We start from the raw sequence: 14,220 nt of genomic DNA, 5'->3' as shown, positions 1-14,220 counted from the left end.
AATAAATAAATAAATATATTGGTGATTTAATATATTTAATTATGTTTATATTGTTCGGGACAGAATCATGGTGAGATTAAGGCGAGAGACACAAATATCATTTTCGTTTATCCTAGTTCAATTTCAGAGAAAAACTGTCTTAAACGAAACAATTTTAATTCGATTTTTGCGGGGTGATTTCAAATTATTATGCAGATGATTACATATGTAGCTATTGTCACATTTATAATCTGATGTGATATTTTCATTCAATGTGCCTGAACTTAAGGGGCATATCTCATTTCATAAAAAAGATAGATGGGAATAAATTATATATTATTATAAAGAGTGTTCAAATTCTTTAACTAGAAAGATCTATATAATAATAATAATATTAATAATTAATATGGATATGGTGTGGATGGCTTATGTTCCAGATTTGTGAAAGGCACAATACAACCCAAATGATTGCATCCAACATCCCATTTTGTATGTAGTATTTCATCAAAGAATATATTATTTATTTATTATTATGTCAACTTCATATCTACTGTACAGAATCATTGACTCTCATGGAAAATAAAATATAATTTAGAAATTTAGAAAGAAAACAATATATAATTTATATAGTAAATATTTACTAAAAATCCAAATTGTATCAATAAATCCATTTAGGAAAACCATCAGCCATCACTATAAAATCCGTGGCTATATTTTTGTAATAAGATCTTTCTCAAAAGAATTTACCATAATACTTATTCAGGGTAAACGATATTTACCATCTCAATGGTCCGGTCTGGCCTAGTTTAGTTTGCGGCGAACAACTATACGTTACAAACAATCGTATCATCATGGATCGATCATATATGTATACAAAAATCAATCATAATGGAGATTCTTACTTTTTCCGATTGATTCTTACTTATTACGAGCAATCCTCTGTCCTGCTCCAATCATCAACGCCTTCCCTAGAACTCCCATTTTAAGTCCACAAAAAAGTGCTACAGTCCCGCCAGCAACTGCCCATCTCCAATCGATGCCGCCACCCCCACCATCCCCTCCGTCTCTCTTTTGCTGCTGCTCATGCCCACCCCTCTCTTCTGTTGCTTGCCCAATAATGGAAGTTTGTGCAGAAGAAAAAAATGTGCTTTCTCCTTGTGAGGCAATATTAGTTCCGATACTGGCTAAAACTGCGTATCTGGAAAGAGGGGCGCCTGGTTTTCGGAGATTCTGATATGACCTAAAGCTCGCGTGCATCTTCTTCACTGTTCCCCACATTCCATGGCGAACACCCAACTTAGCCACGTCCTTTGGGATCCCCATGTCCTCGTAGTGTACTAAACTAACCTCACAGGCAGATAATTGTCCCTCTCCTTTTCGGGATGGCACTAGATTTCAACATTAATTAATATTGATTATGATTTCTGAAAACTGGTATTCAGTTAATAAACTTAAATATTGAAATAAATAAACAACATACCAGACTTAATCACCCATCCCGAGAAATAGAGATCTACTCTTCTGGGTTTGTTACACTTCTGTAAAGGCAGATAGGGTACTCCCTGTGTAACGTGTTAAAAGGTAGTTAGCTAGTTATTAATAACTTAGACTTAAAACAAAGGCAGCAAGAACAGTTCTTCATATTGGTTGTGTCTGTTTGATCAAAATGATATTTAGGTAATAAGATAACCTTATTGGGAGAAGAAGGTACCGAACTTTACAAATCATAACTTTAAGATCTTTTACTGGATGAATTCTGCACTTGTTGTTTACAGGCACACTTATTGCAGGGCAGGTTCCCTTGTTTGATGTGGGGTGATTAGGAAAAAATCTAGGTTATGAAATCAAAATCTTGTTTGATGAAAACGTGGTTTTTGGGATTAAATGTATTTAAATTTTATAAAAGAAAAAGTAAGGTATTTAAATATTTTAGTTGAAAAGATATGTAATGTGATGAAGAATTTTTTTGAAATAACCCAATTAAATATCAGTGGGTTAACTCAGCTCTTAATTTTCAGTTTGATCAAACGCACAAAGTTAGTGGCATTAGCTCAGATATCAACATCAGTGGAATAATTAATACTACATTTTACTTCTTTTTTTATATGTTCAGTTGAGTGACTAAATGGTACCTTTGATACACAATAGTAGGTTCTTTCAGATTCCCATAATCTTCGAGCAATGATATATTCCCGATCACTGCAGAAAAAGGGGAACTAACAAGAGGAAAGAATCAGGTGTCTACTACTGATGTACTATAAGACACAAAAGGCAAACAAATAGCCACCAATCATTACAGATTTGTCCAAACCTTTTTAATCCAATGAACGATCATTGCCCCTGTACGAGGGCATTCTTCTAATATCTTGAAGTATGCTAGCATAGGATCCCATTTGGGTCGAAACTCATCATCCCAGAAGAAATCTCTAACCATCTCTGGGGTTGCATCTTCGAATACAGTTCTGCTCCGGTAGATAATGGGGCCAGTCTGATGCAATGGAACAATTATCAGACCTTAAGCCAATCAATTTCAGGAACATGTCATTTATATTGCCCAATCAACTCAATGACTCCTAGAAAGGAGGGAAAAAACAATAGAGAACAAAATATGCTAATTTCAAGTGCATGGATGCAAGCATAGGATCCCATTTGGGAAAGTCAAACTTATCCCCAAGAAGAAATCTCCAACCAGCTGTTGGATATTGCATCTTCTAATACAGCTTTGTTGAAAAAAGGAACTAGTCTAACGAAAGAATGACTATCAGATTTTGAGCAAATCAACTTTCAAAATATGTTCATATTTGCCAAATCAAACCAGTAAGTCCTAGAAAGGAGAGAAAAAAAAGAAAAACTAAATAGACAGTATGCTTGTTTCAAGAACATGTATGCAAAATTCAAATACATCAATAGCGGTGTTTGATAACACAACTTATCACTTAATCTAAATGATTAAGTGCTTATATGAATTAAGTTTTTTTGATAATGGTTACTTAATATCACTTAATTATTTAGATTCAACTCAAATTAAGCTTCAAAATCTGACTTAATTAGGTAAGCTAAGACTTAACTTAGTAATCAAGAATGAGCATCCAAAATGCAACTTTAACCCTGAAAATTAATCATCTTACGCCATTCTAAGGGTAAAATCGTCTTTATGTACTTTCTCCACATTAGTTCTACAGGTTATCAAATCAACTTACATACCTAATATTTAAAATTTGTATATTTTCATCTGATTTATTCAACATTTATTTTTCAAATATTTAACACATTCGGCACTAAAAATTCAGTATTCATAACTTAATGTTGCAGTTTATAAAACACTCTTGGTGAGAATAAAGAAGAAAATGAAGTCTAAAAGTTTCATTACTCCTCATACTTGTAGGCTCACAAGATACTGATATATTTTACCCACATCAAAGGTCTAAATTAACTATTCTTTACCTACTGGAAATACCAGTCAAGCTTGCTAAGCTGATAGTATTCATACAAGGGATAACTACTCCTCCGACTATTTTTGGTTCAGATAAAACAAAGACAACATGATGCTTAAGCTCTCAAACAATTATGTTGGTGTGGCAATATAACTTGATAAATCCTGATCATACAACTTCAACTACATTACAAAGAAGAAACTCTCCATAATGACGCCGTTAGAACTTAAAAGGAAAATCAGAAAGTACCTATCTTCAAACTGAAATACTATTAAATAAACAATGAAAAACAGGAAGAAAAAATTTGGAGGTACATAAAGAAAACATTTATTTGAGGTCAAGATATGCTTCTACCTCGGACTCATGGCGCCATGCTTGATAAGCCAGGTTTGAGGTGGAATGTTTCATGATACTTTGCCAAGCAGTTTCTCCATCCTTGCCATCAAGCAGGTGCATAAGGTGTTCCACATCCTTTGATGTAACAGCATCCTCTATCGAAGATATTTCAGAGTAGATCCTACCAAAGCATGAATTAAGATGTATGTAAAAGTATCAGATACATCCCAAGTGAAACCTAATTTCTTTTCAATCTAAGTCAACACATCAGTAACATACCAGTTTGAGATTAGGAGATTTAAGGTTATGAAAGACTGATATCAAGAAGAAGATGAGACTCAAAACTGTTCTCCATTCAAAATTCAACATAACCGCTAATTCAAGATCTCTAACCTATTTATAATTTTATATGCATGTCATCTCCTTATTCTACTGCTATATTTTCATCGTAGTGAAATCCCAGTTTACAAGTCCAAGAAATTAGTTGGGCATACAATACGCATACAGATGAAAATAATCATAAACAATTAAAAAGGATTTCTATGTAGAGTAGAAAATAAGCAGTAAAACTCTGGTGATTCTCAACCGTTACAACTATGAAATGCCTTATTTACAACTGCGGCCTCTTTAATCTACTACTATATTTAAATCATAGCAAAATGCCAGTTTATAGTTCCATGAAATTAGATATGCATACAATAACACATACATATGAAAACAACCATAAACCATTAAAAAGAATTTCTATGTAGAGTAGAAAAATTAGGAGTAAAACTATCAATGGAGAAGGTAAGATTCTTAATTCATTCTATCCACTTTCAGTAATTTATGGAATAAGAAAATACTATATAATTGGAATTTATTGAAATGTCCTTTCCATTCAAATAACTAGATTTCGTTGACAATCATCCAGTGGAAATGTATGGATAGATTGGTCATTAATAGAGAGATCTAGCATTTACATCTGAGGTTTCCACATGTAACAAGTGGCATGAGTATAAATAAGGTTGAATCCCTTACACTAGGAAGTCAAAACTGTGTCCTTCACAACGATTTTCTAAACATTGAAGTTGACTACACGGGTTAGGCCATGATCAATAATCTATGACTATCAAAACACATTATTAGAAACTTAAGTATTGATTTTATTTCTTTGGAGTAAAGGGCAACCAACCTAAATACAATTCTTGAAAGAAAGAAAAAAACAAGATTGCTTTCCTTATTGAGTTCTCCTAGTCATTTCTTCGTCTCCATTGTGTTCTCATAATGTTAGGTATTGTTGCTTAGTCGGTTTTGTCAGTATTATGTCGTAGCGTCGCAAGAGCAATGATTGTTGCATTACTTATGTCATCACAAGAGCAAGATACTTAAAAAATCATGTAGCCTTTAATACTTGTATCGATTTTAAAACCCTAATGCAGCATACAAAGTGTTTCTTAAAGACTAAACTATATTTATACAGGTTCTCACATTCTCAACATATAGCAAAATAAGGCCCTGACACTCCATTTGATCGAATGTAATAAATAGTAGTATGAATCAAATATAAACCAAATAAAGACCTAAATGAGTAAATTAAACGAAATTTACTTGCTATCATCGTCCGTTCCCTCAAACGACGCAAGTGATGAAGAAGACGAATTGGCCGTCGGCGAAACAGCTCCAGATCCAACCGTCAACGGTGTGAGCGAATCCATCATTTCTTTCTTATTAAACCTAGACCATAGGGTCCTGGCAACAGAGAATGCTGAAAGAGCAGTAAATGCGAGCCAGAGTCTCCTGGCGCCAAAACCAGGCGGTGCCGTCCAAACGAAACGGAGTTTGGAACGGAACCCTAGATAAACAAGTCCTGTCCATCGAGGACGCCATGACCAGCCTATGAGGAGACCGATCATGACAGCGAGCCAAATTGGAACGGCGCATAGCAAAATGTCGACAAATGTTTCGATGATTGTTGGCTTGTTAACTAGGTGAATGAATCCATGAAAAATATCCTCCATGTGCGAATAAACACACGAGGAGAAGGAATAATAATAATGATTGGAGAGATCGATGGATTGGATGGATATCAAGGTTTACATACAGTCTTCATGAAGAGAGAGTGATATGCGATTATCCGATTCGGCGTTCAGTTCTTGCAGTCTGCGCAGGAAGAGAGGGATCTTTGTTTTTTGAGAGAGACGGAACAGGAGGGAGGGAGGGAGAATGACGTGTTCTGTATTAGGATTAGCTTACGCGCTTACCTGTCTTTATCTATTATTATCCATATCCGGTAAGAATCGTTTAATATTATAATCACTTAATTTAAAACACATTTAATTAATTAATTAATTAATTAATTTGTTGCATATAAGGGGACTGGTAAAATATATCTATTCCAAATTAGTTTACTAGTTAAATGAATTAAATATGATTTGGATAATCTGAATTAAGAAGTTTGCCGTAGTCGTGGTCCATTGGATCAGTAGATGGTAGAAATAGGTAAATCTAATCTATCTATAAATTAAATTTATCCAACTTATATTTCAAAATATTTAATTGATTAATTGAATTAAATATGATTTGAACACTAAATAAGATATATATATATATATATATATATATTTAAGTGTAATACTACTATGAACAAGGATGATGCTTGCCGAATAAGTAGATAACAGAAATAGATAAATTTAATCTTAATTTTGGAGTATTTGATAAGGAAAGGTCAAATTTCAATTTTTAAATTTGGTAACCTTTAATATTAAAATTTGGATATAATTTTAATAGAATTTAATGTAGTGTAATTTTATAATTTTTAATTCGATTTTTTTTATGTCGAAATTGTAATTACATTTTTTTTTTATATTTTTTTGAACAAAATAACTCATTATTTTATCATTTAAAACACGAATTAAAGTTTTTAATCGATAATTTTGTTTTTGAAATTAATGATGTTAAAATATTGAACTGATATTATTTTTTTTAAATTAATAAGTTAATATTTTGAATTAATATATATATATATATATTAATTTAAAAAGTTAATCTGTTGAATTAATATTTTATTTTTTAATTTAGAAAGTTAAAATGTCCTATTGAACATTTTTTAAATATGAAGTTAACATGTTAAACCGATATTTATTTTAATAAAATTCAAATTTTAAAAAAAAAATCTCTTAACATTAAAGCTATCCAATATTTTAATAAAATATATAATATATTAAAAATATTTTTATTATATTCTTTTTTATAAATATAAAAATTGAGATTGAATTACAAAATTCTAATAAAATAGGAATTGAAATTAAAATTTTAATGTGAATTCTAATTCCAATCTCATTTCTCCAAATGTACCTTAATAGAATAAATATTAAAAAATAGACTTATTATTTAAGAAGAAAAAATTATTTAATTTGAAATATTTTGAATAAATTGAATAATCCAAATTCAATCTAAATTTATTCCGAATCAAAATAGTTAATCCAAATTAATAATTCAAACTCAGTTCGAATTGGATTTTGAAATAGTTCATATATATATATATATATTATGATGTTATCGAGTGATAAAGTCTAAGATATTTTATTTTTATTCTTTTGGTGTTGATTTTAAAAAAATATGAATTGATAAATAATTTAAAAAATATTAATATAATGATAAAATTTGAAAATAAGAGAATATTTAATATATTAATTATTGAATGGGTAATATTTATGTTATTATATTAAAATTTAAAAACTAAACATGATTAGTGAACGAAGTTGGAAACAAGAGCAAGAACTTATGGGGTTAGAACAACTGTTTGGGATGGGACAGACAAATCCTGAACATGGTCATTTTTTAAAATTTATTATTTTTTTTTTACATTATTTTTTTCATTCAAGCAAATGTGGATGATTACACGACAGATTTATGACCTTGATTTAGTTATATTTTCGTTTCTTAAATCATTTATTTTATTTTTAATATGAATCAACTTTTTTCAATTTGATTTCATACACTTAACAAAAAAAAAAATCCAAAAATACATATATTAGATTTAGGCCTTTGATGAAAGAGTTTTTGGGATAAAACCCAGTTTTTATCCCAAAACTCAAACATCTTATCAACAATCAAATCAAATAATTTTATCACTTTCATACCAAAATTACCCTCTAATTTTATCCTCTCTCTCTAAACCATCATTCTCTCACTTACACCATATCCTCTAAAGTCAAAGGACAAATTAGTCTTCAAAATTTAAAAACCAGTTTTTATCTACTTTTTATCACACAGGGTTTTTTTTGAATAAAATCCAGATAAAACCAAAAAACCCTTTCCTCAAACAAGACCTTAGTTTTAGTATTTTAAAATATAATGAAAATTAAACTAAAAAATCCCAACGAGAAAAATATTAGATATCTTAATTAACCTTAAAGTACAATTCAAAGTAGCTAATTTTTAAACCCTAAAAGATAAGATTGATGGGATTATTTGAACGTGTATTATTTTGGCAAATGTTCTCCCACTTATGGGGTTAGAACAGCTGAGATCTTCTGCTATCACAACCTGCTCCTTTTCTTACAAAGTTAATTATTATTATTATTATTATTATTATTTTTAAATATATAGATTACCTTCTTGTGAGAGGGAATAGGGGAGAAGAGTGAATGTGGTAGTAGAAGACTTGTTCCTGATTTGGGAGTTAGAGACTACATAGACAAAGTGACAAACCCTTGTTCCCTAGTGTTTGTCTGTCATTAACTTTGGCATATTTTAAAAAATAAAATCAAAATCAGTTTACAAAAATAATTGTTTGTCAAATGTTTTGATTAGTTTTTCATTTATTAAATTATATTCAAATTTAAAACAAACAACACTCAATTATCCCATTATATATATTTTTAATAATTGACTTACTGAGGTAATAATTAAATTAGTATGAGTCTAATTAAATTAATTAGTATGAGTCTAATTAAATTAATTAAGTGTATTTACTTAGAGCAGGAAAGGAAAACTTTAAATAATTTATTTTTTTCATTGAGAAATCATATATAGTCAATTAATTGATCACAACTGACCACAAGTATAAAGAATCTAGAGTTTAAAGGAAAAGTCAATGTATAGAAACAAGGTGGCTTAGTATGAATCCAGCTCAGACTTTGTCTTATTGCTTATCACTATCTTTTATTTATATATATATATATATATATATATATATATATATATATATATATATATATATATATATATATATATATATATATATATATATATATATATATATATATATATATATATATATATATATATATATATATATATATATATATATATATATATATATATGGTGTTTGATTAGGTAAATTTGAGAGTCAATTGGGGACAACTTATTGTTTTTTGTGCTGAATTATAAAAATCAAACTGTTTGGAGAAAAAAATGTGTGCTTTAAAAAATTGGTAACTTAAAGAATATATGAGAAAAACTAAGAAAATAATAATAATAAATTAGGAAATTAGAGAGAAATTTGACCTTATTTTATCAAGAAAATATATATTTATTTGAATAGGCCAGCTTGAGCCCACGTAAATCTGTTTATGGTTCTCTATAATCTTATGACCTTATCCGAAAACTGTAAATAAATTGTAAATGTTTCAATGTGAGATCAATTGAAAATTCATAATGAGAGTAACATTTATTTCAAAATAATTGATTTGTATCTTCTAAACAAAGTACATGAATGAGTGAAAATCATGTCGTAAATAAAATGAACTAATGTTGTTTAGGTCATTAAAACGATATTCCGAATACTTAGACCTAATTGGATGGTAACATTTAAAGATTAGACAGATGGATATATAAAAATTACATAATTTGTCTAATATATAAATATTTAGAAGAAAATGAATATTATAATAATAAATGAATGAATTAAAATTTGGCTGGAATATTCCTCTATTCATATATAAGAATAACATTAAAAAAAGGGAATGAAAGTGAATGGGTAAGAAAGAGGCCCACGCGGTATTTAAAGGTAAGGTTAGGTTAGGGAATAAGCTAAGGCAAGAACAGGAGTCAGGACGCACGAGCAAATGTCATGAATCATAATGATGAATTGATGATGATGATCATACTTTTTGAGCTAAACAAATCAATCGAATAGATAGATAGATAGATCGATCCTAACTAATAGTTATATGCTAGCCTTGTCATTCTAACGCAAGCAAAAGTCCACCTGCTGCTGCTGCTGCTGCTAATGAAATACACCTTTTTCCCTTTTTACTTTTCTTTCCTTTCCTTTTAGATTCATCTTCTTTCTAATACATTGTCATACTTTCACACTTGCCGATAACTAATCAATTACTCTCATCAACTTCAATTATCCAAATCTACTGTAGATCTAGTCTAATCATGTTGATAACAAGAGAAACAAAATCAGTTACGGAAGATTTGACCTATCTATCTATAAACGGTCAGTTGGAAATAGAATCGAGTGCAACAATTTACAATCATCAATCACAGATCAACTAATTATTTATCATTTCAACATATCAAACAGAAATTTGTATCGAAGTTTTATACAAGTACCTTTTGCAGATACTTGCAGACTGCATGCGGTGTGGTTTTGTTTAATTAGCACCTGCAATACGAAGAACAACGAGAGAAGAACACTCAGCAGTCAGCAAGCAAGTCGTATCTGTGTGTGATAAGAGATCGATCTATATATCTCACCGGCCGATCAAATTTGACAATGAATCGAATAGGAGAAAGTAGAAATCGAAATTGAGTTGAGTAGTTGGGGGGAATGAAGCCTGGTCCGAGATCATTCATTCATTCCTTCCTATGAAATGGACGGCGAATGGCCTCGAACCAGCCAGCATTCACCTCAATTCTCTGTTCATCATTCTCTGTGTGCGTTTGTGTGTGAGAGAGAGAGAGAAGGTGCGGTTGATAGTGGAGACTGCTAGTTTGATTTAGCCATGCATTGCGTGTGACGCCCCCTTTATATATAACGTCAAGCTTAGAGAGAGAGGAAGGGCAATTACGTAAACTGTAATCAGTTTGTTACTGTTTTGGGGTACTGGTCAGAATCAGAGTTCAATTACGTAGATGGAATCAGTTTCTTCCTTTTTAGGGTTCTCATAATCAGAGGGCAATTACGTAAACTACCCCCCTTATATCACTTTTTGACTCTACATTTATATTTTCATTATAAATATATATAATTTAATAGTGGGTATTAGTAAAATAAAAAAAATATATATAATCCTAGTGTGATCCCAAATTTGAGGACCACAACAAACAACTGTGGAGTCAATTTAAATGGCAAGACTAATTTTGGATTACATAATCTTTGACTTTTTAATCAAATATTATTATTTAATTTTTTTATTATAAAAATACATATTTTTAAAACTTTACAATTTTAACATATAATAATGTGGTAACAAAATTTATGTTCAAAAACAACACAAATTGAATCATTCAAGACCCCATTAGTCAAATATGAATGATTTTATGAAACCAGACACACAGCATAATAACAGTACAAAAGAGTCAATTATATATTTCTTTTCAACTTGCAATATATATTCCAAGTTCAAAGTAGCCTCTTTTTAAAAGAATATATTATTATTCAGAAACACTCGAGTAAAACATACTTTACCCCTCTATTGGTATCTCTTCTTTTTCTTTAAAGACCCTTTTTTCCATCATAATAATATCTTCCATCTCCCAAAACAAACTTTTACAATAATAATAATAAACCATCACAATAAATTACATAACTCTAAGGGAACATTTTTACAAGTATGAATTAACTTACTTAAAAGTAATACAACATAACATTACAATAAAATTATAGAAATCAAATAGGCAAATCCATGATCACTCTCAATTTAAATTAGCAGCAAATCGAAATTACCCGGAATTCAAGACACTACGACAAAGTTCATTTTCTCCAGCCTGTTTATTTTGTTCGCAGCAGCACCAGCAACCGACGATGATGCAGTCATTTCCATCACTTGTTTACAATCATCTCCAAAATCATATTTCTGTATGTTACCAGAAACATCACCAATAATATTACTATGACGGTTTCCTTCCATCCCTTTGTCCCCCCTTTGTGAAGGCGAGAAGGAAACAGCGTCACTGCAACTCTTCCTCCTTCCTAACTTGGGCGATTTTGCTCGCGTTGGTGGTGCCTGCGATAAAATAGATATTGGGTACTCGTTTCAGTAAATAATTACAAGGCATTTTTGTTTAAATGAAACAATAAGGTCTAAGTAAATAGCTATCATGTACCTTTCTAAGCTCAAGCTTCGGTGGTGGTCCCTCATGGTAGAAACTTGGCATGGGGATTGCTTTGAACTTTAGACTTTTCCTGAGCTGCTTGATGGCCATGTCAGTCTCTTCCTAATTTGGTAATTGTTTGGACAAAGGATAAATCAGAAGCCAACTTCTTAAAACAATGAATTGGGAAATACTTTTTTAATCCAAATTCAGATGAGATCTGAATTGTATCTGACATGTTTTCAATTGGAAACATATAATTTAGAAGAGTCGTAGAAGTAGACCTTGCTTCTTGCTTCAAGCTGGTTCTTTTCGACCTCAAGTGCTTGATGCTTCTCTTCTAATCTTGTGTAGAACTGGAAGAGGGATGAATTAGAAAAAGAGCATACGAGTTATTTCCAACTCTACACATTGTGAAAGGTGGAGACCACTACCTCTTTACGTTTCTCAGCACGTTTAGTGCATCTGAAAATTGGAGCAGATGCAACAGTTATCTTGGCTATCCTTACTGAAGGTGCAGTTCTTTGGCTAGTTAACGAAATTCAACAGGAAGAAAGGAGAAAAAAAAACAATAGCAAGTTAATTCTGAACAACTTGGGTGAAAGGATACGATGAAGCAATGGAATGAGAATCCTCTTCATCAGAATTCTTATTGTTATCAGGTTGTAGTGACTTCTTTGATACGAAAGGTGAGACAAGCTGCAAACCAAAGAGGAAGTTGAAAATAAAGATCCATTAAAATGCTCGTGTTTAGGGAAGTGAAAAGTTTACCTGTTTTTTCTTTGAAAAAGTTTCATTTTGCAAGTTGTTAGTGCCGGATTGCTTAATCACAGCAGTACCATCATGTTCACTTCTAGCTGGTCGAGTTCCATATGAAGCTCGTTTTTCAGTTGCTAGAGAAAATGGCAGTGGAACAGTGTGCTTTGTTCGACCATTTCCAGCACAAGATTTAGGTGCAGGTTTTGCAGATGATTGAGATTTCTTAAATTCAACTATCATGGGTGGAGCTTTAATATCCACCACTTTATCATCATCAAACAAGCCAACCTCCCCATTGCTTACGAAATTTTCCATCTTACAGCTATCCCTCTGAATTGAGCTTTCCGACATGCATTCCTTTACTTCATAATCCTTAGTGTCCATAGCCTCTTCTAGCCGATGAGTTTTTGAATTCAACGTGTCTTGATTGTCTGGGTTGGAACGAGTGTCATGATGTGAAGGGATATCCTGAACAGAGTAATCTTGCACCTTGTCCATAAAGGCTTCAGTTCCCATCACTCCACAGACTAAAGATGAATGAATAACTTAATATTAGTGATGTATTGCAAAGTCACCTCGTTATGGAATCTCCATAAATGTAACATTAATTGGAAAAATCATGATACAATCAACTGCAATTACTTAAAACCAAAGTATTATGACCAAAGTGATTCCTCCAAAAGGTGTGTTGAACATTAGTTCTACGCAAGCTCTAGGAAGCATGGATCAAATGCAATTAATGATACTAAAGCTAGAAGATGTGCAAGAACATGGGAAAACTCGCAATTTGAAACTGGCATCCATATTCAAACTTTAATCTAGTAACTAACATTATTCCAGTTTGTTCAATCACTAGACTTCATCAACATCCTATAACACATATGAACATGTTTTCCCCAAGTCAGAAAGCAAACAGGCCAGTTGAAGTTGATGTTATATCTAACTAGATATTGATGATCCATCATAACACAAATGAAATAAGAAAGAATACTAATCTGTAAGCAATTGATTGATAGATTTCAATTCTAAATCAGATATGCTTCAGCATGCTCAAATTCATGTTCAAAATAGAATTACTAACCACATTTTCATTCAGAAGCTTATTCAAAAGTTAATAGACGAAATCAGAAGCAGAATCGCTAGAACAAGAAACAAAAAGCAGATCGTTCAAGGAGATAGATACTGAAACAAAATAAGTCTCAGATCTCGCGACAAGCGGAGCTGGATGAAGAACTACATTGCGGTTGATTGATACATAGAATCAAAGAAATGATAGCTAGAGAAGAAAATGATATAGAAATTGACTTACAAAATTCGCAGGATTTGCAGGAATTGAGTTTTCGGTTCAAGAGGTGTGTACACACGATCATCAACTACAACGATATATATATGCACAGTGCCCAATGGTGGTTGGTCACGGCGTTAACGTGCTCACTTGCTACAAAGACGATAACGGCG

At 31.4% G+C, this 14,220-nt stretch overlaps 2 protein-coding genes across 2 annotated transcripts; both read right to left on the bottom strand.

Annotated features, from left to right (window-relative positions):
- Nucleotides 1-599: 599 nt before the first annotated feature.
- LOC124921186 lies at nucleotides 600-5,950 on the bottom strand. The gene is made up of 6 exons (XM_047461811.1): nucleotides 5,340-5,950; nucleotides 3,768-3,930; nucleotides 2,291-2,467; nucleotides 2,112-2,195; nucleotides 1,460-1,541; nucleotides 600-1,367 (listed from the first exon to the last, which is right to left on the bottom strand). Exons 1-6 carry the CDS (start codon nucleotides 5,747-5,749, stop codon nucleotides 898-900), a joined length of 1,386 nt encoding a protein of 461 aa, XP_047317767.1. The 5' UTR covers nucleotides 5,750-5,950; the 3' UTR covers nucleotides 600-897.
- Nucleotides 5,951-11,384: 5,434 nt separating this feature from the next.
- LOC124921457 (protein WVD2-like 3) lies at nucleotides 11,385-14,108 on the bottom strand. Its single transcript, XM_047462123.1, has 7 exons — nucleotides 14,072-14,108; nucleotides 12,775-13,289; nucleotides 12,614-12,702; nucleotides 12,438-12,525; nucleotides 12,288-12,359; nucleotides 12,016-12,126; nucleotides 11,385-11,915 (listed from the first exon to the last, which is right to left on the bottom strand). Exons 2-7 carry the CDS (start codon nucleotides 13,276-13,278, stop codon nucleotides 11,643-11,645), a joined length of 1,137 nt encoding a protein of 378 aa, XP_047318079.1. The 5' UTR covers nucleotides 13,279-13,289; nucleotides 14,072-14,108; the 3' UTR covers nucleotides 11,385-11,642.
- Between the last annotated feature and the right edge of the window lie 112 nt (nucleotides 14,109-14,220).

The sequence above is a fragment of the Impatiens glandulifera genome, chromosome 1, assembly GCF_907164915.1.
Source record: "Impatiens glandulifera chromosome 1, dImpGla2.1, whole genome shotgun sequence".
Lineage (NCBI taxonomy): Eukaryota > Viridiplantae > Streptophyta > Magnoliopsida > Ericales > Balsaminaceae > Impatiens > Impatiens glandulifera.
Note: the sequence above shows the minus strand (reverse complement) of the source record. Positions and strands in the feature narration are given on the sequence as shown.

Excerpts from the sequence above, each read along its gene's own strand:
- LOC124921186 (XM_047461811.1), bottom strand. The coding sequence starts at position 5,749 with ATGGAGGATATTTTTCATGGATTCATTCACCTAGTTAACAAGCCAACA. Across the intron at positions 3,931-5,339 it reads GGAACGGACGATGATAGCAA|GATCTACTCTGAAATATCTT; the intron begins GTAAATTTCGTT and ends ATGCTTTGGTAG. Across the intron at positions 2,196-2,290 it reads TCGTTCATTGGATTAAAAAG|TTCCCCTTTTTCTGCAGTGA; the intron begins GTTTGGACAAAT and ends TCCTCTTGTTAG.
- LOC124921457 (XM_047462123.1), bottom strand. The coding sequence starts at position 13,278 with ATGGGAACTGAAGCCTTTATGGACAAGGTGCAAGATTACTCTGTTCAG. Across the intron at positions 12,526-12,613 it reads TCTCATTCCATTGCTTCATC|AACTGCACCTTCAGTAAGGA; the intron begins GTATCCTTTCAC and ends AACTAGCCAAAG. Across the intron at positions 12,360-12,437 it reads GTGCTGAGAAACGTAAAGAG|TTCTACACAAGATTAGAAGA; the intron begins GTAGTGGTCTCC and ends TCCCTCTTCCAG.